The following is a 25,374-nucleotide window of genomic DNA, read 5'->3' as shown; positions in this document are numbered from 1 at the left end:
AATGGGTGTATAGCAAATGTGGTGAAGAAAGCTGATGGTGCCCGGCTATCAAAAGATATAGTGTCTGGGGTCTTAAAGGCTTGAAGATGAACAAGAGACTGTCTAGCTGAGAAGCAACAAAGCCCACATGGAAGAAGCACACCAGCCTGGGTGATCATGAGATGGCGATGGAATCAGGTATCAGGCATCAAAGACCCAGAACAAAAAATCATACCAATGTGAATGAGGGGGAGCATGGAGTAGAGACCCAAACCCCATCTGTAGATAATTGGACATCCCCTTACAGAAGTGTCACAATGAAGAGATGAGCCAATCAGGGTGCAGTATAGCACCAACGAAACACAACTTTCCTCTAGTTCTTTAATATTTCCTCCCCACCACTATCATGACCTCAGTTCTACCTTACAAATACGGCTAGACCAGAGCATGTACACGGGTACAGATAAGAGCTGGAAACACAAGGATTCCAGGACAGATAAACCCCTCAGGACCAATAATGAGAATAGCAATACCAGAAGGGGAAGGTGGGGAGGGGAGAAAGGGGAAACTGATCACAATGGTCTACATATAACAGAAAAGTGGGACAGACAACAGAAAAGTGGGTGAAGGGAGACAATGGTCAGTGTAAGACATGAAAAAAATAATTATTTATAAATTATCAAGGGTTCATGGAGAAGGGAGGGCAGGAGGGAGGGCCCAAAAATGAGAAGCTGATACCAAGGGCTCAAGTAGAAAGAAACTGTTTTGAAAATGATGGCAACATATGTACAAATGTGCCTGACACAATGGATGGATGGATGGATTGTGATAAGAGCTGTAAGAGCCCCAAGGATATTATATACATACACACACACACACACACACACACACATATATATCGTGCATGTGGGAAAAATGGTCTGAGTTGAATACCAAAACCAAGACCAGGGAGGGAGGCCAGAATGAGTTTCCATAGTTAATTCTTGATTATGCTTAGTAGGGAAGGATAATCAAAACAGGATAATGCAAAAAGTCCTTTATTTTACCTGCTTAAGAATGAACAGAAAGGTCCTTACACTCACCTGACTTGTTCTGGCCTTAAAATCAATGTTGTGCTTCGTTTTAGTAAGGTAAGGACTGTTGGTGGCACATTTGATTAAGCTTTAGGCTGCTAACTGTGAGGTTGGTAGTTCAAACTCAACAACCACTCCAAGAGAGAAAGATGTGACTGTCTGTTTCCATAAAGATGTATAGTCTTGGAAACCCTAAGGGGCAGTTCTTTTCTGTTCTATAGGCTCACTATAAGTTGAAATCAACCCGCTCAAGGGACATAGGTTTGGTTTTGAGGTTGTTTAAGTTAGGGATCTAGAAACAGTGGAAGGAAGCTCTTAGAAACTGATAATAATTCAAAATCTGATGACAGTTTATTTAAACAAGAAGAATTTTAAGTTGGTCTCAGGCAAAATTTGCACACACACAAAAAGCATTGGCCCTTCTAAAGCGTTGACATGATTGTACTTTCTTCTTTCAGCCGCTGTTGGGTTTTTGACAGTGTCTAGTGTCATCACCATGTCTGCCCCTTTCTTCCTGGGGAAGATCATCGATGTTATTTATACAGACCCCACTGTGGACTATACCAGCAACCTGACCAGCCTCTGCCTGGTGCTCAGTGGTGTGTTTCTCTGCGGAGCTGCTGCGAATGCCATCCGTGTCTACCTCATGCAGACTGCAGGTAAAGGGCCTTCCTTCCGTCTTGGCAATACGCCCCACCCACCCCTACTCCCCGCAAATGCCTGGGGTTCCTGTGGATTTGCTCGGACCTCCAGTGTTGTGTGCTACACGGCTCTTGCTGCTCCCAGCCTCAGCCTTTTCCTGCCCAGGCATCACATTCAGGAGGACAGATCCTGATCCTGGAGTTATGGGGTGTTTTACATGAGGCACTCGTATCAATAGCTAAGGGAGTAAAAGACGAGGCTCTCCACTCCCATACAGAGTTACAGTCTCAGAAACCCGCAGGGCCAGTTCCACCCTGCCCTGTATGGTCGCTATGAAGCAGAATCGACTCAATGGCAGTGGACATCTTATGGCAAGATGATGGACACAATGGCTTCCAACAATGGACTCAAGCATTAAAAACAACCGAGCATGGCACAAACGGGGTGGTATTTTGTTCTGTTGTACATAGGGTCACTATGAGTCAGAACCATCTGGATGGCACCTAACCACTACAACATCTTATGGGCGCCTTGGTAGTATGGTGGGTTACACGTTGTGCTGCTAACCGCATGGTCAGCAGTTCAAACCCAGCAGCTGTGTGAGAAAGAAAAGGCTCTGTGTCCCCATAAAAAATAGACAGCCTGGGAAACCCGACGGAGTGGTTCTACTTTGCTCTGTGGGGTCACTCTCAGTCAGAATCAACTCAACTGCATTGAGTTTGGGGTTTTTGGTTACGTCATGGGAGGTGTGAGGGCAGTGCTCATTCATGAGGATGGAGTCGGGAGACCTTCAAAGAGCTACAGGTAGGTGCTCATGGTCCCCCCGTGCATTTGTTTCTTTCAGCACAAACTGGGCTGATCAATTTTATAATATATTCATGTAGAAGGTTCCGGTATTCAACGCAGATCTTATTTTTCCTATATCCATGCAATATATTATTATTCCTTATAGCCTCACCGTCCCATAGCTCAACTATTAACTAGTTGTTAATGACATAAGTCACCATCACAATAATGATAAAGCCCGGGGAACCAAACTGTAAGTCTGTTGCTCACTATTTAGCTAATAAAATGCTCCGTAGATCATTAACCAGTCCTTGCCATTTGAAGGTTCATTACAGAAAAGGGTTACCAAGGAGGCACAAAAGCTTTTGAGAAGTTAATGAATCTAGCAAAACTTGAGTGTAAATAAAAAATTTTAAAACCTCTCAGTCATGTTCTATTTATCACTAGCTCCTGTTTCCATCTGGAAACTGTGGTTTCTAAGAGAAAAATAAATACTCTGTTTTAATATGACTATTCACGTACCAGTGCTGAGACAAAGTTCATGTCCACGCGTATGAGATGATGCCCTCCAGATGGCTCAGTGGACTGGAGGACTTAGGTTTTATGACACCAGGCCAAACTGCTGCAGACCAACACTTGCTCTTCATGGGTACCAATCGCTGCATCCTTTTAATGCCATTCCATCTTGCATTTGTAGGTCAACGCATTGTGAATCAGTTGAGAACTTCGTTGTTCTCCTCTGTTCTGAGGCAAGAGGTTGCTTTCTTTGACAAGACTCGCACAGGCGAATTGATTAACCGACTCTCCTCAGACACTGCACTGCTGGGGCGTTCCGTAACTGAAAACCTCTCTGATGGACTCCGGGCTGGGGCCCAGGCTTCTGTTGGCATTGGCATGATGGTATGTTGGCTCATTTTTCCTTTGGTGCCTTCTGGCTGAGGCTTCAGCCCCTCAAGCAGGAGGGGAGCTTCTGGTGGTCTCCCCACAATTCTGTGAGCATGGCAGAGCCAGGATCATGGCCTCACGCCACGGAGATCACTTTCCTCTCTAGGCCGGGCCTGCTGTATCTAGTGGAGATGTCAATCAACCAACCCCACTGAAAGACCACTCTAATGACCCTTCAACTTGATATTGTTCTAGGCCTTCAGCCTTCCTTCACCTGTTTATCATAAGCTATGGGGTTTTTGACTTCTCTGCCATCTTGATCATCCCGTGGGACATGTTGCTCTGATTGTTCAGTGCTCCTGAGGTCATCCAGAACTGAATACAGGTCAATAGTTCAAGCCTACCAACAACTCTACAGGAGAAGGATGAGGCTGGCCCCCTCTTTATTAAGATTTACAGTCTCGGAAACCCTAAGGACAGTTCCTCTCTGACTTACTGGGTTGCTGTAGTTGGAGTCAGCTTGGTGTAATGCCTTAGTCCCTGACTTATGACTTAATAGAGTTGTCGATTATATATATTTGTTGTACACCTTATTTTTAGTAATATGTACTACATACATTGTTGTGACATGTAGTTTATTGATATTATCCTTTCTGGATGTTTACTTGCAAATATTACCATTTAGAAGGCTATGAAAAGTAAAGGGAAAAAACAAAATATTTGACTTAAATAAAACCTGACTTTGGACAGACACTGGAATGGAACCCTGTTTTAAATCGAGGGCTGCCTACACAAAATGCCTGGGCTCCTCCTTATCTATTGTAGGAAAACCCTGGCCTAATGTGGGCAGCATTAATCCAATGGTACACGATTTTTACAATTTCTTCAGAAACTCTCCATCGGATGAATATTCATGGAGCAGTAAAGATGAGGTGTTTGAATAGTGGTACCAAGAACCTGCTGTACACGTTAATGGGAATAGTATGTTGATTAAGGATGAGTCTACACAACTGCTTATTGTAATTGTGTCAATAAATTGTATACTTGTATAAAGTTAAATAAGCAAAAGTTATGTGATAGATACATTTACAACACTGACTGAAAAAAAATTAGCTGCTGAGCCTGCTTTTGTACAACCAAAAACCTCATCAGATTTGGTTTCTTGGTTTGGAGGTTCAGGGACAAGGTGTCACAGGGCATCCCAGTTGATTGGCCTAATGACCTATTTAGTGTTTCTGGTCTATATCCTAGTTAATTGTGTAGTACTAGAAACAGAAATGCTTGGAAGCAGTCATCCAGGGTACAAAGCTTGGTTTCTATTCTGTTGAAGCAGCAGGGTAAGAGAGAGTCAGGAATGGAGGGAAAATGTGTGGCTGCTTGCCTTCATGCACCACCACCTCCGCTGCCCTGACATCAGAAGAATGGAGCCATATTGAACACCTTCCCACTCAGTGATTGGGATGTAATATTTTTATCTATTTATCGAAACTTTATTGTGACTTGAGTAAAAGCTTACAGAGCAAATTGGTTTTCCATTCAATAATGTATACACATTTTGTTTTATGACATTGACTGCAATCTCCACAATTTAATAGCACCCCATTTCCACTTCTTTCCTATATGTACCACTTCCATTCCTCCTTTCCTGTCCACTCCTGCCTTCCAAGGCTAGTCTCAGAGTATATAATTGATTGTACTAAGGTGTGCCTACCTGCCTGGTGTTACTGTTCGTCCTATGAGCTTGTCTTATTGTTTGGTTAAAAGCTGAGCTTTGGAGCAGGGAACTCGATTCTAGACCTGAGGAGTAACTAGAAGTAGTCTCGGAGTTCCCACCTGTTACCTTCAGCCCAGTATGCCAGCATCATTTGTTGAAAAAGACTGCCCTTCCCTCGTTTGATGGATTTTAGCCATTTATTTGTGGAAGACCATGTCCATAAGTGGACAGATTTACTTCTGTGTTCCCAATTCTGTTCCATTGATTGAGGGGTCTGTTGTGGTAACCTGTGAGTCTGTCTTGACTTCTGCAGCTATATAACAGGTTTTGAAGTTGAGAAATATGGGACCTCCTGCTTTGTTCCTTTTCAGTAATGCTTTTGCTTCTCCTCAATTCCTTTCCATACAAAGTTCTCTCTCACGGCTCTCAACTTGTTGCCAACTCATGGCAACCCTGTAAGACCGGGTAGAACCGCCCCTGTGGGTTTCCAGGCCTATAACTGCTTGTGAGAGTAGAAAGCTGTGTCTTTTGACCTCAGAGCTGCTGGTCTCCAACCGCTGACCTTGTGGATTGCAACCACTAGGCCACCAGCGCTCTTCTCCACGTAAAGTTAGTGATTTTTGGTTTGTTTGTTTTTCCCCCCATCTCTTTAAAGAATGTTGATCTCTGAATCAGGATTGCTTTGTATTTAAAAATCACTTTTGAATTATGTAGGCATTTTTGTAATGTTAAACATTTCTATGGCATATTCTTCTATTATGTAGGCCTCTTAGTTTGCTTCAATAGTGTTTTGTCGTTTTCTTTGTAAAAGTCTTAAATTTCTGGTTAAATTTACACCTAAATATAATTTTTATAACTATTGTAAATGGTATTGATTTCCCTATTTCGTTTTCAGAATTCACTTTGTTGGTATAAAATAATCCAACAGATTTTGTATGTTGATCTTGTAGTCTGCTTCTTAGCTAAATCTTTCGATTAGTTCCAGTAGTTTACTTGCTGAGGATCCAGGATTTTCTAATCTTCATATCTTCTATGAAAAAGGGATCGTTTTACTTCTTCCTTAGCAAATTGGAAGCCTTTGTTTCCGTTTCTTGCCTTATTGTCCTGGCTACGACTTCCAGTACAAAGTTGCAGTGGTAAGAGAGGACATCTTTGTCCGGTTCCTGTTTGTAAGGGGATACTACTAAACATTTGATCAAAGATTCTGTAGAAGAATCATCATCAAAAGGAGATGATGCAGAAAGATTTAAAATTCTTAGGAACTATAGATTCTTGGAACCATAGAAGGTTGGAAGAACCCCTTGAAACTGTTGACCAGGAGATAATCTTTAAACCTTAAGCTGAAAATAGCTCTTTTAGTCTTCTTAAAACCAAACAATATTGGAGAATGATGAGGGCAATGAATGTACAAATGTGCTTTACACAATTGATGTATGTGTGGATTGTGATAAAAGTTGTCGGAGCCCCTAATAAAATGATTAAAAAAAGCCCCAAACAATAGTTGAGCTTAATTTGCATGAAGTGTCTGCCTTGATCACAATGCTCTTTTAAGAACTATCTATAATGGTCTCAATTGCCAGCAGCAGTTTGAACTGAAAGAGCAGTGAATTTGTGTTAAAGGCAGAGGAACAACTTAGAATTCGAAGGTGAGAACGTTTGTACAACTAGAAGAATGGAATCAATATCATTAACTGGTTTACATTTTGCTAGTAAGGTTTTGAACAACAACACAAATATATGTTTTGGTTGTACGACTTTGAGCACATTCTAGCAGGCCTGTGGAAGGAAAAAAAAAGGCAAGAAAGGAAGGAAAAGAAAAAATAACAACATAAATCTGTAGTTAGGGATGAGAATTTCTTGTCCTTCTGTGTAACTCTGCCTGGCTTTCATTTTTGACAGTTTTTTGTCTCGCCTAATCTGGCCACTTTTGTTTTGAGTGTTGTGCCTCCGATGTCCATCCTTGCTGTGGTTTATGGACGATACCTACGGAAACTGACCAAAGTCACGCAGGACGCCCTGGCACAAGCCACTCAGGTAACGGCCTTCCCCATCTTCTGAGCTTCTGGATAATAGGGCCAGCGCCACATTCCGAGGAGGCGGCCCCCAAGGGATAGGCTTAGGCTCTCCAAGTCCTTGTCCTTCCTTCCTCTTTCCTCCGATCTTGGCCTTTTAGACCAGATCGTTGCCCACATCTCCAAGTAGATCTAGCTTGCCTGAGCATCTGCTCAGTCCACTTATCACCACTATTTTATAGGACACAAAGCTTCCTATGTTTGAAATAATTTTTTCATTTATTTATAAGGCTAATTTTGTAATGCTGTCCAATACTGCCTTTTAAAAATATTAAAAGCGACTTATATTTTCATGTTACAAAGGCTATCTGTTTATATTTGAATCGTTTGAAAATGTAAATAAGGAAAAAAGACAAAAATGTATATAATCCTATCTCTCAGAGATAATATTAAAATCATATCTTGGAATCTGCGCTTTAAAATCTTCTACTACATGAAATATATTTATGTATCTGTCTTCATTACTATTGATCTTTCTACCTACTTATATATATACATAATTTTTTAATAAAAATATGCTTTGCCTTATAGTTTTCTTTTTTTAATTTGGGTTTATGTCATAAATTGCTTTCCATTGGTATTTTGTGGTTGTTTTATTTTTGGTAGTATCTTTAAAAGAAGAATCCTGTTTTAATTTTGCCTCTTGAAACTTTTGAATGTAACTTCTCACATTTACATGTACTCATTCCTCAGCTAGCTGAGGAACGTATTGGAAACATAAGAACTGTTCGGGCTTTTGGGAAAGAAATGACCGAAATGGACAAATATACCAGCCAAGTGGATTATGTGATGCAGTTAGCACGGAAAGAGGCCTTTGCTCGGGCTGGTTTCTTTGGAGCAGTAAGTATACCATTTTAAAGAATGAAAAACGCAGATGCTATGATGTACAGTGAACCCTCGCCACTTCGCGCTTCGACTTCCGCGGCTTCACTCTATCGCGGTTTTTGCGTAACAGCGCATGCTCTGTCATTACTGCCACTGATTGGCTCATACTGTACACGCTTCTGTCTGCATCGCTACGTATCGGAGCTACGTATCAGATGCATTTTTGCTTTTGTACAGTGTACTGTAATTGTTTGCGATTTTTAAGAAATTTTATCTAAGCCCTATGATGGCTCCTAAACGAGCTTCTTCTTCTAAGCCTTCTGACAATAAAAATAAGCGCCAGAGGAAGATGCTCACCATCCAGGAAAAGGTAAAACTTTTGGATGTGATCAAAGATGGCAAGAAAATCGTGGAGGTTGCACGCCATTTCGACTTGAATAAGGAATCCTACTTCACGGAATTTCATTTATCACAGTAGGGTCTAGAACAGATTAACCGCGATAAACGAGGGTTCACTGTAATTTATTCTGTGGCTCTGCCATAAATAAAATAATTTTGTTCTACTTCAAGACAAAGAATTATCGTCTTTAACATATCTTTATTATAGAAGAGGATCGAGAGGTGGGGCAACCAACTGTGAGATAGGGCACTGGTTCTCTGAGTGTGACCCAAGCTCAGTGGTACCAGTACCACTCACCAACTCTGCTTTATGGGCCTTATTATATATGCTTTGATCAGTCCTTGGCCATGCTGATGCCCAGAAACGTGTGACAACCACTGAGGAGTAACAGAAACACCCTTAGTGAGTTTCAAGAGCAAAGTAGGAAATACTGGTCATAATCAACTCAAATCCAACACTGAACTAGAAAATCACCATATGGGCAAATTTGTACACAATATATTCAAGCTGGGAAGAAATATAGAGGCAATTCAATAATTGTCATCATTTAGCAGATAAGGAATTGGAGGCTCAGGGAAAAGGCACTTGTGACCACCCACACATCTACTGAAAAAAACAAAACCAGATCATAGCAATAAGAGTCTAATTTTGCAGCCTGGTACCTTTGTCCAGGATATTTCATTAAAATGTACAGTTCATTTAACTGACATCTGTTTCCTTCAGTTGAGGAAGAAACCTTTACTGTTTTGTCCTTGGTAAATTGAGTAGATTAAGAAAACGAGGAGATATGACATAATAATAATAATTTATAAATTATCAAGGGTTCACGGGGGAGGAGGAGGGGAGGGGGTAGAAATGAGCTGATACCAAGGGCTCAAATAGAAAGCAAATGTTTTGAGAATGATGATGGCAACAAATGTACAAATGTGCTTGACACAATAGTTGTATGTACGGATTGTGGTAAGAGTTGTACGAACCCCCAATAAAATGAATTTTTAAAAAAATGAGGAATCTGATGGGTGATTGAGCACCTGTGTTTTCATAGCAGTGAGATTATTCAATATTATAATTTTTCAAAAATATTTATTTTAAATTCAGATTGGATCTAATATTTCAGAAAGATTATAAAAGTTAAAATAAGAGTAACCTTCATGAATCCCACTTTCACGTTGATTCTCCCTGACTCTCTCTTTCCTTCCCTCCCAGGTGGGGCTCTCTGGGAACCTGATTGTGCTCTCTGTCCTCTACAAAGGAGGGCTGCTGATGGGCAGTGCCCACATGACTGTGGGTGAACTCTCTTCCTTCCTCATGTATGCTTTCTGGGTTGGACTGAGCATTGGAGGTATAGAATTTAACTGGACTTTGGGAGGGTTTCAAATGAAAAATGACGTATATAGTAGATGAAATAAAAACTTTACTCTCTCATACCTTTAGACCAAAGTTTCCCTTAGCGGGTAATACTGCCCATTGATATGATTTTTTGTTTTGGGTCTTTGATGCCTGATGCCTGATACTTGATCCTATCGACACCTCACGATCACACAGGCTGGTGTGCTTCTTCCGTATGGGCTTTGCTGCTTCTCAGCTAGAGGGTCACTTGTTTATTTTCAAGCCTTTAAGACCCCAGACACTATATCTTTTCATAGCCGGGCACCATCTTGCAACTTCCTACTGAGCCCTCCTTTAACTCTCTTCCCTCCCCCTCCCCCATTCTTCATCTCTTTAGGGTATATACCAAGTAGAGAGACTGCAGGATCTTAGGATATTTGCATGTTCATTTATTTAAGGAAGCACCACACGTTTAAGGGTTTCCACAGTGGCTGTACAAACCTGCAATCAATCCACCAGCAATGTATGGGCATTTCTATCCTTCCACATCCTTGCCAGTATTTATTCTTGTCTTTTTTAATCATGTTTTGGGGAGCTCTTACAGATATCATAACATTCCATAGTTCAATCACATCCAGCAATATTGTACAATTGCTACCACAATCAGGTTCAAAACAGTTTCTTTCTTCTTGAACTCCTTGATATCAGCTCCCCTTTATCTCCTCCCTCTCTTCCCCTCCCCACCAGGAACCCTAATTTATTTATTTTTGCCTTATCTCACACCATCCAATATGTCCATTCACATATATTCCCCTCAAGTGGGATTATACAGTCATCGATGCTATCAGTTCACCCTACACTCCCCTCTTCCCATACCCTCGGGGAATCATTACTCCTGCTATTGTGTCTGAAGGGTTACCGATCTTGGTTTTCATGTTTAACTATCCTAATTATACAAATGAACATATGAAAATCTAACATGATTAATTAGGTAAAACAAATAAAAACCATAAAAGTAAGGGGAGGAAATATTAAAGAATGATAGGATAATTACGGATGTGTTTCATCAGTGCCATACCGCACCCTGGATTCATCATCCCTTCTGTGTAACCCTTCTGAGAGGGACTGTCCAATTATCTGTAAGGTGGGTTTTGGGTCACCACTACATCCACATGCCTTGAAACTTTTGATACCTTTTCCGTCAACACCTCATGCTCACACAGGCTGGTGGGCTTTGTTGCTTTCCTGATAGATGACTGCTTGTTTAACTACAAGCCTTTAAGACCCCAGATGCTATATCTCTTAATAGCTGAGCACTCTCAGCTTTCTTCACCATGTTTGCTTATATACCCATTTTGTCTTCAGCAATTGTGTTGGGAAGGTGAGTACCATACAAATGCCACACTGTTAAAACAAACCATTCTTGTACTTAGGTAAGATTTAAGTAGAGGCCCTAAGTCCTCTGCTTCCTTGTTATATTTGCATGTATATACACATAAACAAATACACCTATGTATATATATTTACATATGTACATATCTATATATTTTTTCTTATTTCTTCATTTTCTGTCCTCCTTACCCATTATTCACCTCTCAGTAATAGTTTCTTTTTATATTTTGCTATTTCTTCTTGTGCTATAGGTCTGGGGCTGATAGCAGGAAATGAACACTACCCTTGTCGAGATCCTGGTTTTCAGATTGGCTCCTGAGTTTTTAGGGAGTCTAGGCCAGTAACAACACAAGCAACACCAACTGGGAGAGAAGAGCCAAGACACTAGCCACCTGCCCAAACTGTATTCATTGACTTCTCTGAGCAGGGTCCAGGGTCTCTGTAAAATTACTCTCCTCTAGGCATTTGCCCACAGACTCCGGTGCTACCTCTTTGGATACTGTGTCTATGGAGAGATGAGGTTCAGCCACTCCTGTGCTCATTTTCCCCGGACAGAGACTCACCTCATTCTGCACTACCACCCCCAGGGCAGGTTCACCCCTTAGTATCCAGGGAAGTGTTACCACAATCTAGTCCCAAGATTTCCAGCCCTGCTTGAGAACCAGTCTCCAGCTGATTTTTGTCTCTTCATTCTGCTCAGATAGGAGCCCTGGGTACGTAGTGGTTATGCATTGGGCTACTACACTTGCAAGGTCAGCGGTTTGAAACCACTAGCTGCTTCACTGGAGAGAGACAAAGGTTTCTACACCCATAGAGTTACACTTTCAGAAACACATGGACAGTTCTAGCCCATCTTATAATATCACTATAATTGGAATCAACTCAATGGCAGTGAGTTTGGAGTTTTTGCTTTTTCTGCCCTCAATGCAGTGAGCCAGGCTAGGACCCTCTCAGCACTAGGGTACGAACCTGTGAATTTTCCCACCTGAGTTCAATCACATTTGCTTCTCCCCAGCACAGACTCACCAAGCCCACGTATGTGGGGAGAAGTCTTGGTGTCCTCGTGGTGGTAGAGGGGTAGGGAGAAGAGGCAATATGTCCGCTCACCTTTTCCTCTCCTCCACCGAGGTCCAGGGGCACTGGGGGAGGGGCTGCCCTCCAGGTGTCCTGTTGAGGTGTAGCACATAATCCTCTGCTTTTTTGTAGGTTCTTCTGCCTGTCCCTCATTCTGAAACACAAAGATGTATTTGGTAGAGGTCTTTGTTCTTCCTGGGAGCTCCAGAACTCAGGTTCTTGAGTCTCCTCCTCTTTTCCAAAAGTTTTGTTTGAAGAGGCAACCTTCACACAACCTTCAGAATCCCTGGTGCTATTTCAGTTCAACCTGAATGCATTCTATTCTACATGAGTATCCGTGTGCTCTAGGAAGAGTAGCTGAACTGAAATTGCCTATCATTCTTACTTAGGGAAAATGTTACAAATATGTTCTCTTACTTATACATGAACCATTATCTGGAGTTTCTTTATATTGCCATCAATTAAATCATTGTTCATTACTGACTTTAGAAACAAATTGCTGGATAATTTAGTATTACAAAATTCTTTCTCATTTTTTCCCTTTTTCCCTCCCTTTCTCATTTTTTAGCATATGCATTTACTAGAGTGATTTGACCTATGGATCTATCCTTAAGATAAATATCAGGGCATTTTATATTCTTTTTCACTGTTGGGTAAGCATTATACTTCATGGTGTTAGGGTCTGTGATAAGGGTACTAGCTATAGCACTGTGATTTGTATGGTTGACTAGTAATGGCTATATGTAATTGTAAATTTCCTGATCAAAATTTAAGTACATATTAGAAATCAGAAATTGAAGGAGGTGAATCTGAAAGAAAACATGACATAAAACAAAGAGTCCTGAATATAGATTCCCAGATAGCTGCCTTAAATTCAGTATGGGAAATAACAGGTTTAATATTAGAAGTAAGTGATTGCTTCTTGGGAGTATCAGGAGGCCATTCCCTGGTGTCTAAGGATATTTGTTGATTTTTCTGTTTCTCCCCAGGCTTGAGCTCTTTTTATTCTGAGCTGATGAAAGGACTGGGTGCTGGCGGACGCCTCTGGGAGCTCCTGGAGAGAAAGCCCATTCTTCCTTTTAATGGTGGGTACTCCAGGGGTTTGTTGTCCTTTGCTGGGATAATTGTGACTTTGGTTCATTAGACAGCCTTGTCCTCCATGTCAAACATAAACTGGCTGTGGGCACTGGACATAGGGAAAGCCTCGCCTCAGCTTGCAATGGATTGATTCCTTGGCTTTCATAAGTAATAACGTAAAATGACTCTCTGCCATTGAGTCAGTTCTGACTCATAGTGACTGTCGGACAGGGGAGAACTGCCTCTGGGTTTCCAAGACTGTAACGTTCTACAGGAGTAGAAGGCCTCGTCTGTATTTCATGGAGCAGCTGGAAGTTTTGCCCGACTGACTTTGCAGTTAGCAGTCCAATGTGCAAACACTAAGCCACCACATGTTATCAGGAGAAACTAGTCCCTGGAAAAGGACAGCATGCGTGGGAAGTGGGTGGGAAGTTCAAAAGACGAAGGCTGTCAAGGAGATGGATTGACACAGTGGCTGCAAGAGTGGGCTCAAACATAAGAGTAACATTGGCAATGGCTCGGAGATGGGTGTTCTTTTGTACCGAGGGTCACTATGAGCCAGAACCGATTCAACGGCATCTAACATCAACAATTATTAGTCACCAAATACATTAGAGCAAATTATTGTCCCAACTCTTACTACTTCAGAAAGTAAAGCACAGCTTCAAGGTAAATGATTGTGCATCGGGCCAATAAAATGGAAAATGTATGACATAGGGGTGGGCAGGGACGTGGGAGGCTGAGGATGAGAACACCTGAAGGCTGCATGGCGCAGGTGGAAGGAGGGTGGTCACAGAGGAAGAACATTGCTCACGCATTCCAGGGCCCGAGGGTGTTTCTGGGAAGAACAGGGGTTGGCCCTTGGTGGGCTTCCTAGTATGTATCTCCTTCTGATGATCTTTGAGAGCAAGATAAAGTGAATGTTACCCCAGGCTAGCCCACCAGATTTATCTTTCCTAGTAATTTTACAGTTTGTTTAGGGCAGTTGTGTGGAGAGGAAGCAACAAGAATCATATCTATAAGAACCTCTAAGTTTCCTAGCATTTGGGGGGGACCAGGTAGTGTGTTGGTACTAATTGACTAGAGCTAGCTCCTTCCTTAACTCTTCTATGAGCCAGTTAAGCAGGAACTTGGACCTACCCCAACTAGCTAAGCCTCTGAAGTGATAGGGTCGTGGCCGCTCCCCATAAGTACTCACTCCTGGAACCTTGTTGATTAACCCCAAGTCAATAAGCCAGAGCCTAATATTGTTCCAGTGTGGCTGATTCTAGAAAATATGCCTAGGTGAGACAGGCTGAACAGCTTCTCCTCAGTTACTGCTAGGGCAGAATAGATGTCTGCTCTCCCTGCTCCTGTGGCTTTGTGAGACTCTTACCTCTGTACCACACTCCCCTCAAACATTGGGTGTAGGTTTGCTGCTCAGATAAACACTGAACAAGGAAATGACGTAGAGTGAGAAAGTGAAAATGAAACTGGATTTGAAACTAGACCAATCCGGGAGCAGACCTAACTCGGCCACTTGCCGGCTTGAGCGAGTTGTTCAACATCCGAGCCTCAGTAAGGTTGGAATAGTGATTTTGACTGCTTATGGCTGCCCTACATAGCAGGTGCAGAGCAGGCTCATGTAGACATTTGGACACAGGCCTACACCCCGACTTGCTCATTAAAAACCCGTGCTCCAAACCTTAGCTGTTAATGAGCTATTCATGTAGACGAGGGGGAGATGATTTGAGCTCAGCTATGAGTTTGCCTTTTGCTTTAAGTGATTAGTATTTCATCTTACATTTCAGAGGGAGCGCGTTTACATGAGAGAGCCTTCCAGGGCACTTTGGAATTCAAGAAAGTGCATTTTGCCTACCCGGCCCGCCCCGAAATGCCCATATTCCAGGATTTCAGCCTCCTTATCCCATCAGGATCTGTCACAGCGTTGGTTGGCTCTAGTGGTTCTGGCAAATCAACTGTGGTTTCACTCCTCCTGAGGCTGTATGACCCCATTTCGGGTAAGTTTCACCATCTTGTAAGGCAGGGAGACCCTCTACAGCCCTCCTCCTGCTCCTGTACCCTGGAGAAAATCACTTGTGAAGAACAAGAACCTTTCAAATCAGAATTCTAAATGCCAGCGGGTTTATTCCCAGCAAAGAAATCCCTTAAAGGAAAAGTGTCCCCTTTTAGGGTGTGATGGCCAACTCTTATCTCTAGAAGTTCAGAGTCAGTTCCTGATTTCACCTCCTCGTTTTCCCTGCTAGAAGCTGGGCAAGAGTGCTGTGCTTGGTGCCAGGCGGTGTGCCACTGTCAGTTACACTGTTGGCATTCCATTGCTGGCTACAGGAGTGCCATCTCAGCTTTTTTCTTCCTGGAAAATCTGTAAACCCCAGTATGACCGGAAGTGTGGCTGCCTTAATGCATGTTTCTCTTTCTGTGCCCTCCCCCACTTTAATTATATCTTTAAGAGCAAGGAATATATTTTACTTCTTTTTATTCTGTTCACAGCTTAACACAAGGCTGTGCCTGGAGTAGATGTATGTATTGATTTCACTTTGGACCGAGAAAATGGTTTGATTTCTTAGCAAGCAGAGAACTGCTATTAAAAAACAAACCAAGAATTTATGAAGAATAGATTTTGTGGTCTTTGCACCCTGTGCTTTTGGCTCAAATCTACTGAAAAATTATTTAAGCCAGGGGATCACCAATTGTGTTAAAATGGGGTTTACAATACTGTCTCTGGAATCATTTTCTTGTGTTTACTTCCTATTAACAACTCTCAATTAGATGGTTGCATATGAAGTCAAAAAATTGAATGAATCTAGTTTCTTCATCACAGTAAATATATCAAGATGGGAACTCACACTTTAATTTCTGCCACGTTTACCTTTAACGCTAAAGGTTGCTGTTCCAGTCAGAGATTCCTAAGTTTTCCTAGTTGATGAAAGCTTACAGCTGGCATGTCCACCTGTAAACTGCTAAGGAAGAGGAAGGGGAGCAAGTGAGAATTGCCCACGTCCTCTGGCCTGTGCATCCCTTCTGGCATTTCTTAACTGCCACTGAGCACTTACTGAGTATCTGCAATGTGTAGAACGAATTATTTTATCCAAAATCACAATGTGAGGATCTAATTACTTAAAAGCTCTGCCCCTGGATCTTTTTGAGATTACGAGTTGATGACAGCAGATTCCCTTCTAAATATACATAGAAAGGGTATTTTAAGAAGTAATAAAAAGCTAAAAAATCACAGAGAGTGTTGAAACTAATAGGTTAGAGCTTGTACTTCCCGGACGTTTCCCAAGACTTCATTACAGAAGAAGGCTCGCAAGGTAGTTGCTGACCTGACATGGTGAGGAAGCAGCCTAAATAGCCCACCACTGGCACAGGTGCCTACTTCAGCACTGTGCCATCGCTGCCAACCCATGAATCCCTCATAACTTGTCCCTTCCCTACAGAATTTTATTCAGGATCAAAGGTGTGCTATAACTCGGAATCCAAAGGGTTGGATGCATTCAGCAGGTAGTCATCGTGGATAATCCAGAAGCCCCATTTTGCTGGAAAATCTCATGAAATAATGTTGCTTTAGATTCTGTTTAGAGGTTTTGAGATACTGTAAATTTTTTTAAAAACTGAGTCTGGAGTTTTCCCACCAAATGCTTCTATGTGTTTCTATTAGTTTCCATGAAGCTCAGTGATCTTTTCTTTTTTCGTCTATAAGGAACGATTAGCCTTGATGGTTGTGACATCCGTCAGCTGAATCCTGTCTGGCTGAGGTCCAAGATCAGCACAGTAAGTCAGGTAAGAAAGGGAGGGTTCCATTATCATTACACATTTTTTGTGTGTGCTGAAACCCGGGACTGAACCACATTACACATTTTAAAAATATCGCATTGGTCATTTGTTTTCTTCTTGGGCTCGAACCTTTCAGGAGGGGAGGAATGGAAGTTTTCCAGATACAGTAAATTCATTTGGAATGAATGGAAGGCTGTTTAAGTGTAAATGATGGTGCTGTTTTTCTAAAGACATTACGCACTTTAGCCAATCGAAACACTGACTGTTTTCCTTTTAAATCAAAAGCCAGGGAACAGCATTGCTTCATAATACAGTCTAGAAAATGATAGACTGATTCTATGATTCTATAGCATACTGAGTCTTCCCGTTTCCCATTTTCCTTATTGGCCAGCGTATTGTTTTCCATAATGGGTTTCAGGGATTTGCAAGTGAAGATTAAATGAATCAGGAGTCCTCTTTTCAAGTTAAGTGGACAGTGAACAGACCTGAGCCTCCCACCATCTCTACGCCTCATCCTTCTACTTAGTGTCCTCATACCTTAGCCTCACCCACTCTACTTCTACTGGGTGGGAGGTGGGGGACAGTGGTGAGGGCCACATCAGCAGGGGAAGGGTATCAGTGGTGCTTATGGTTTAGGAATGAAGAAAAGAAGCTGGCATCTCTTTTTAGGACCATTGATAAGAATTCTGTCCAACTGTCATGTTCCCATCAGGCTTGTATATTTGAAAGCGCATGAACAGAACTGGATTATGTCACCCCTGCCCCCATTTCCCTGTGCCTATGTACCAGGGCCTGTGGTAGCTCACTATCGATAGTGTGGTGGGAACTACGTACAATAAAATCAATTCCATTCATGGTGAAATAGGAAGTTACAACAAGTCTCCCGGGTACATGTGTGGAGACGCGGGAAGCTAAGCCAAGAAAATGGTCTCTGTTCTTTGGGAGTAGTTTCTTAGATGGAAGTGCTATCCATTAAGAGTTGTTTGAAGGCTCCATTAGAGTTGTTTGAAGGCTCTTTGAACGTTTATGACAAAGAAAGTTTTGTTTACAATTGGCAGGAACCAATTTTGTTTTCTTGCACAATTGCTGAGAATATTGCTTATGGCGCAGAAGATCCGGCCCTGGTGACAGCGGAGCAAATAGAGAGGGCAGCGGATGTGGCCAATGCAGCTGCTTTCATTCACAATTTCCCTCAAGGATTCGACACGGTGGTTGGAGAAAAGGGTATTCTCCTCTCAGGTATGCTTCTCCGACTGCTCTGGAGCAAATGTTTCTCCACAGAACCCCCTGAATGTGTCCAGATTGCAGAGTTATTTTCTAAGCAGGATATCCCCCCGAGGGTTTTAGAATTATTCTCAACTCTTCCTGACACCTGCCCTTCTGCCCTCACTTTCAGCCCCATTCCCACTGCAGCGTTTCTCTCTCGTGAGACAAAGTATGCGTTGCAACCCACGGTCCTCAAAAATATCAGAAAACTAAAATGATGCCGGATGGCAAGATGATCTGTCCAGAGAGACGAGGACTCTGAGACAGAAACGTAACAGCCTTTGAAGGAGACTTTACTCTCCAGCCTGCATTTTACACACTAGACCGGGGTTGGGGTTGGAGTTGGGACTTCCATATTTGGACCGTGGTGTAGTTGCCCAGGACCAGATCAATGGGGGAACTCAACAGCCATGTTGAGTCTCTCCTGTTCCTTGGGATGGTCAGACTACACCTAGCATGTTACATCCCACGTTAAGTACCATATTTTCAGAAACTGTGTATTGTGTTAGAGAGCAGAAGTTGAATCAATAAGTAGAACTGAAAGGAAACGTTTTAGCAAAACCCAAATGTTTCTTCCTTTACAAATATTAACATGTGTTTTCTTCCCAAATTGTCTGCCAGAGCAGGAGGCATCTCTGTCAGAGTGATGGTTAGCAGGGTAGATTAAGAGACTCATGACCAAAAAAAAAAGATACTCATGAGCCATTATCCTTCCAACTCTAAAACTTGGTGTTTGTTGTTAGACTATAGGGAATTTAAAACAAGGATGACTTAAGTCTTACTTAAATTTTGTTATGTGAATATTATTTCTTGTATCAGAGAAAGTGGATAAAAAGATTTTTTTTATTGATATGGGACATTCAGGAGAATCATACAATGTTGTGTAAATGCTGTGTATCTCTCTCTGAAAGCCACCCTGAGGCAGGATACCAGCTCTAAGATGAGACCATTGAGCATAAAGGTTTAGGATCTGCAGCAACCTGTGGCTTGCTCTCTTAGCCCTTCACCTTCTCCATTGGGACTAATTACTTCATGCTTTTCCATCTAGCAGGATTCTCAAGTTCATTTCACAGTGACGTAACCAAAGTCACCCCTCTATGCTAACTTCCTGGGAAAAGAAGGATATGTAGCTGTCGATTCCCAGGGCACCACTGTCAGAATGGATCCCTCAGAACTTATCAGAATCATGAGCTGGCTGCTCTCTCCATTCAGACTCGCTCAGCAGTAGGAGAGTTTCAGAAAGAATTGCTTTTCCTGTACTTAGCCTCATGGTGTGCACTGGCTTATCTGTTTCACAACAATAATACATATTTCAGTTGTTGACAGTGAGCTTTCCTTTTAGCCCAAAGAATATGATATCCAGCAATAACTATTCGTATGCTTGCCCAATAACATTAGTTTAAAAGGAATGTTTGTATCATCAGAAATGGAGTTGGGTTTTAAAGCAACTTAAGTTGGGAGCAGTGCGTCCCGGGTGCTGCCCTCTGAGACATTTCAGGTTGTAATTTTGGAGCTGTGTGACCTTGGGAAATGAAGGAAGGAGGGTATTAGAAACAGACAAGGAAGGGACACTATCATCTTGGTGCGTTTACCTCTATTTTATTATCTAACTTATCCCGTTTTCACCCCATAGTAGTTTCCTTTGCTCTCAGTAGAATTTGAGTTTAAGGTGGGTCAGATGTTAGAGCGGTTTAGTCTAAACCGCCAGTCTCATGCATGCCCATATCCTACTCTGTGTGCGGATCTGCAAAGTCGTCTGCTAAGGGACAGAAGGACTTGAGAATGGAAGCCGTGGGGAGGAGTGCTATGTAGCAGGATGGGAATTTGGTTCCGTCCATCTCAAGGAGTGTCTGGAAGCTAGTTTGAGTTTCTGGTTTCTTTGCTACATTGGGTAGTCTATTAGGGAGATCAATGTAGCCCTTCACACTGCCTAGATGCAAACTTTGGTTCTGCCACTTACCAATTATATGTTATTTTTTCTTTGGGCTTCACATTTTCATCTATGGGAACGGTTAAGGAATCTGCCACATCGGATTTGTTTTAAAGATTAAATGGAATAATACATGTTGAGTTTGATGGGGGAGACTATTTTTAAAAAATAGCTTGGGGGGGGGCGCAAAGGGGGGAGAAGGGCGTTGCTAGCACTGATGATTGTATAGCCCCCCCCCCATGGGATTGAACAACAGAACTGTATGGGAAGGTAAGGGATATACCGGAATGAGTAAGATATGTCAGTAATAGCATTCCTTGAGAAAAAAATAGTGTTCTACTTTACCATGTATGTCTTCTTTGGCTGACTGAAAGAAGTAACCTTTAAATTGGCATATGCTTTAACAGAAAAGCCTATACCCAGAGTTTTTGTTAATGCTTTAACTTTAAAAAAGAAAATGTCTTTGTCAGGTGGGCAGAAACAGCGGATTGCAATCGCACGTGCTCTACTCAAGGTGAGTCTTTAAGCCACTTGGGTGTTTTGTTCTTTTTTTTTTTTTAATCATTTTATTGGGGGCTCTTATCACAATGCATACATGCATCCATTGTGTCAAGCACATTTGTACATCTGTTGCCATCATCATTTTCAAAACATTGTTTTGATTTCTTAAAGCTAGAGTAGTAAATTTTTAATTTACTTTTTTTGTAATTTCCCTTTCCTCTTCTTGGGGCAGGAAGTGAAAAAGAAGGGGGAGATTCGGTATAAGGTTGACACTTTTGGTCTCATTGAGGGCAATGTTGACATTGAACAAATCTGGTACCGAGATTGTCAGCAAGAGAAGTTTTAACACAGGCCTCCCATTACACGGCATATAGTCTAATGGGAAAAATAGTGGTTGTTTACCAGAATAATTAAGTGCTCACACGTGAATCATAAAGAGAGAGAGCCATTTTAACTTAAAGTCATAGGTATTTGATTTTTTTAAGAAACAGTAGACTTCTCTATAATTAGTCTGCAGTTTATGTTTCTATGTGGTTTAAAATATCTCCATTGAAGTATGAGTTCTAGACGATAAAATCTCTCTCTATAAAATAAAATTTCTTTAATAAACTTTATAGAGTCATCCAATTTCAGAGCTTTTTTTTTTTTTAAGAGCATTTCTAGCACCCCAAAGAGTTCGTCCTGCCGTTATGCCCTGTTCTGATTCCAGCCCACCTCTGGTTTACTCTCTGTTTCTATAGGTTTGCCTTTTCTGAACACTTCAGATCAGCAGTATGAGACAATGTATTCTCTTCTGTGTCTGACGCTTTCCCTTATGTAAGATTTTGTTGCGGTTTGTCCATGTTAGCGGAAGGAGCCCTGGAGACACCAGGTTATGTGCTTGACACTAACCAAGAGCCTGATGGTTTGAATCTTCTCAGGGTCCTGTGGACTAAGACCTAGTGATCTGTTCCCACAAAGATTACGGCCAAGAAAACCCCCTGGAGCAGTTCTGTATGGTGTGGGGTCCTTGGGGGCAGGAATGTGTTTGACGCCACCCCATGACAACAACCACGCTGTAGCATCGTATCCCTACCTTAACACTTAGTGCTAAAGAGTTTGTTGTTGTTGTTGTTTTTGTTAGTAAAAACTGTATTTTTTTTTCCCCTTCAGAATCCCAAAATTCTTCTCCTAGATGAAGCAACCAGGTGAGGATATCTTAATCATGTATGTAATTGTTTTAAGGCAGGATTCTTCCTTTGCCAAAACTGTTAATTCTGTAATGCAAAGTAATACAACTGAAAATGCCCCCGCCCCTACAATGCAGCTATTGAATATGAATTAATAATGATGCTTGGAAGACAGTAGAAGGATTGAGTTATAATTAGAGGATGCTTTTTCTAATTCAAACATGTTCTTGATGAATCCTTAATCACTGTAATCAGGCACTATGCCGAATACCTTTCTATTTATATGACAGTTTTATCAAGATCAAAGAGTCCCAAGCTTCTTTCTTATATATTTTTACTCAAAAAGTTGACAAAAGTTTGACCACGGCAGTTCACTGTGAATGAAGCCCCTTTCAGAGCTGTAACCAGAAGCACAGCGGGAGAGAGTGTGCCTGACACTGAAGTCTGCTTTCTTGTGTTCCTTTTCTCTAACAGTGCCCTGGATGCGGAAAATGAGTACCTTGTACAAGAAGCTCTGGATCGCCTCATGAAAGGGAGAACAGTGTTAATTATTGCCCATCGTCTGTCCACTATTAAGAATGCTAATATGGTTGCTGTTCTTGACCAAGGAAAAATTACTGAATGTGGGAAACATGAAGAACTGCTTTCAAAACCAGATGGGATGTACCGAAGATTAATGAACAAACAAAATTTTATGTCAGCATAGTGAAATAGTTGACTTGTATTACTTCTTTATGAAATTGAATGAGAATTGAAAGCAGAACAGCATTTCAAGAAAAAAACTGGAAAATATATGAAATCTGTAATCAAACTTCATTTCCCCAAATGTATAAAAATTATTTTGAAATGTACCTGTCCTTAAGACCTTTTTATTCAGAGTTTTAATAATTTTCTAAATATCTATAGCACTGAAGTTATTTTCAGGTTTTGTATTTTACCTTGGAATATTATAATTAACATAAAATGCCATTTCATTTTATTTTTCTTGCTGTTATAGATTGAAAACTATTGTCAAATGACAACTTTGAAAAGGGGATTATAAGTAAAAGCCTAATTATTTTAGGCCGCATTACTAATCGCTGTAAAATTCTCTTAATAGTATTATGCCCACTTTGTGTCTAATGTTACTTGGTAGATTTAAAATTGGCTTGCGTCTAATCTTCATGCAAAGTGAAAATCTAGCCCTCTTTTAAAATCCTAATCTCATGAAGTGATCCTAATTAGCATATATAAATAGTTTACATTATTAAGTAGAGAGCAGAGAAATTTTACATTGCTAGTATGTGTCTTAAAAGGTATGAGAGTTTAGGGATATGTATTATGGGATGTGATTGTGTTTGAGTGCATGTGATTTTCAACATTGCTGGTACATGTGATCCTAATGACTGTTTAAAAAGAGAAGCCTTATTCATCACCCAGGAAAATGTCTTCTGTGTTTGCATGTATGTGTTCCTGTTTATTTTGGGAAACCAGGATTGAAGTGCCAAGTCTTAGCAAGATAAAAATTAATTTTACATTTAATTTGTCTGAAGGCATGTATTTAGAAAAGTATCTTTTAAAAGTTTCTAATTCCCAGGCAAATTGAACTTTACAGCTTATATGCTTTTGAAATTTTACTCAGGGATGCTAAAATCTGAATAATATAACCATAATTTTCTATTTAAAACATTTGGAGAAAGTTTAGAAGTTCTTACTGTTCCACAAAGTAACCAACCAACCATAAGACCTTGTTACTCTCCAGAAAAGACAACGTGAATAACACTTTTTTAATGGTAACAGTTTTATTCACCTCCATGTCTCAGAAACCTTAAAGCAATGCTGATGACCATCGAATCACCCACATTTGGTGTCATTGCTGTTATTTTCAGGCTTTGTACTGTTATCTTGCTGTTCTTTTGTTGTCACCAAGGAATGATGCCAAACTCTTAAGTAATTATGCTCATAAAATTAAAATGGCAGTTTTCCCAGGTACTAAGGAATCTAAGGAGCCCTGGTGGCAGTGATTAAAGTGTTTGAGGTCAATCAGTGGTTGACCATCAGCTGCTCACTAGAAGAAGGATGCTGTGGTCTGCTTTCAGAAAGACTGACCGCTTTGGAAACCGGTGGGGCAGCCGACCCTGTGTTCTCGGGTCATTCCGAGTCATAATCAACTAAGGCAAAGGGAGGGGGTCCTAGTGGTCCAGTGGCAAGTGCTGTCTGAAAATCTGACAGCTTCAATCCTCAAGCCACTTAGTGGGAGAAAGATTTGACACTAGGATCACTAGGAGTTGTGGACTCATTCATTCCCTAATCAGACTGGCCAAGGAAACCACTATGTCATGACAAACACTGACTTATTTCATTCTACCTATAGATGTTTATTGATGAATAAGATAAATTGAATGAACGAATGAAGTCAATGTTCTTTGCGGTAGTACATCTCTGACAATCATTCTAACAAGCTGCATTCTTTGTGCAGTGTACTACTCTGGTATTCCAAAGGCAGACAACCAATGACCAAGCTGAGTCTTGGGGAATCTGTTTGTGCCACAGAAGTAGTTACAAATTGAGTTGGATCACTATATGTATTTTTTTCTAATGCAAGATGTTTTAATTTTATTTCTAAGGGAAATTTTATATCATGAATTAAAATTTATAGTGAATTTTATTTGTGTCTTTCACTTCTTATAAACATTTTTATGACAACATTCAGATTTTCATTAGAACTTGTGGAGATTCAGGAATAAAAGATTCAGGGATAGTACAGCTATAGAAACATGCCTTGTAATTCCAATTTCTACTCCTTTCCTCCTTGCTGAAAATAGGTACTGTCCTCCATTTCTTTGTTATTTGGAAACAGCTCCCTACTTGCTTCAATCCAGTACATATTATGCCCCCATGTTGGACCAGGCATAGTAAGACTATGTGCTGTGGAGTTGATAAGAGATGGATAAAGCCATAGCACCTACTCTCAAGGAGCTTATAGTTTAAGAGCAGAGTTAAGGTCGGTAAAAATTACAAGGGGAAAAAGTGTTATTAACACTGTGTTTTCATAACACTTTTGTTTCCAGAGTGTTTGCATGTTACCAGATTTGGCCTTCTTGTTTTAATGGGTGAAGGCTGGCAAAGGACATCAGTTTTCTGTTGAACAATTCATACATATTTTGATTCATCATTGATTGCAGTCCCCACAATGTAACAGCACTCATCTACTTCCACCCTGTTTCCCCATTCCCATTCCTCATCACTTCCACCTTCAGACTTACGGCCTTAGAAACCCCTGAGGCAGCTCTCCCCTGTCCTAAAAGGTTGCTATGTACAAGAACATGTATAATATTTTAGCCTGCATAATTGTTTGATATTTTCATAATTTGCTTCTCAAGTAGCTCCTTTTAAGTATCTTAAAAATCAAGGCTATAAGACCCAGAATAAAATCATGCCCAAGGTGAAAGGGGGCGGGGCATGGAGTGGAGACCCAATGCCCATCTGTAGACAATTGGACATCCC

At 41.1% G+C, this 25,374-nt stretch overlaps 1 protein-coding gene and 1 pseudogene across 1 annotated transcript in view; both read left to right on the top strand.

The window, feature by feature from the left end:
* Nucleotides 1–24,535, top strand: part of ABCB10 (ATP binding cassette subfamily B member 10) — a 38,836-nt gene extending 14,301 nt beyond the window's left edge. Inside the window, exons 3-14 of the mRNA XM_013007119.2 lie at nt 1,511–1,711; nt 3,178–3,380; nt 6,979–7,113; nt 7,845–7,991; nt 9,583–9,718; nt 13,161–13,256; nt 15,039–15,248; nt 16,949–17,028; nt 18,081–18,261; nt 20,689–20,732; nt 21,872–21,906; nt 22,363–24,535. Coding sequence (XP_012862573.1) covers nt 1,511–1,711; nt 3,178–3,380; nt 6,979–7,113; nt 7,845–7,991; nt 9,583–9,718; nt 13,161–13,256; nt 15,039–15,248; nt 16,949–17,028; nt 18,081–18,261; nt 20,689–20,732; nt 21,872–21,906; nt 22,363–22,594 — 1,700 coding nt within the window. The 3' untranslated portion in view covers nt 22,595–24,535. The remainder of the gene's footprint in view (nt 1–1,510; nt 1,712–3,177; nt 3,381–6,978; nt 7,114–7,844; nt 7,992–9,582; nt 9,719–13,160; nt 13,257–15,038; nt 15,249–16,948; nt 17,029–18,080; nt 18,262–20,688; nt 20,733–21,871; nt 21,907–22,362) is intronic.
* Nucleotides 24,536–25,303: 768 nt separating this feature from the next.
* LOC105979494 overlaps nt 25,304–25,374 on the top strand; it is a 5,292-nt pseudogene continuing 5,221 nt past the window's right edge.

The sequence above is a fragment of the Echinops telfairi genome, unplaced genomic scaffold, assembly GCF_000313985.2.
Source record: "Echinops telfairi isolate 266 unplaced genomic scaffold, ASM31398v2 ScPeMD7_7424;HRSCAF=8462, whole genome shotgun sequence".
Taxonomy (NCBI): Eukaryota; Metazoa; Chordata; class Mammalia; order Afrosoricida; family Tenrecidae; genus Echinops; species Echinops telfairi.
The sequence above is the reverse complement of the archived record's forward strand: the minus strand, read 5'-3'. Positions and strand labels throughout refer to the sequence as shown.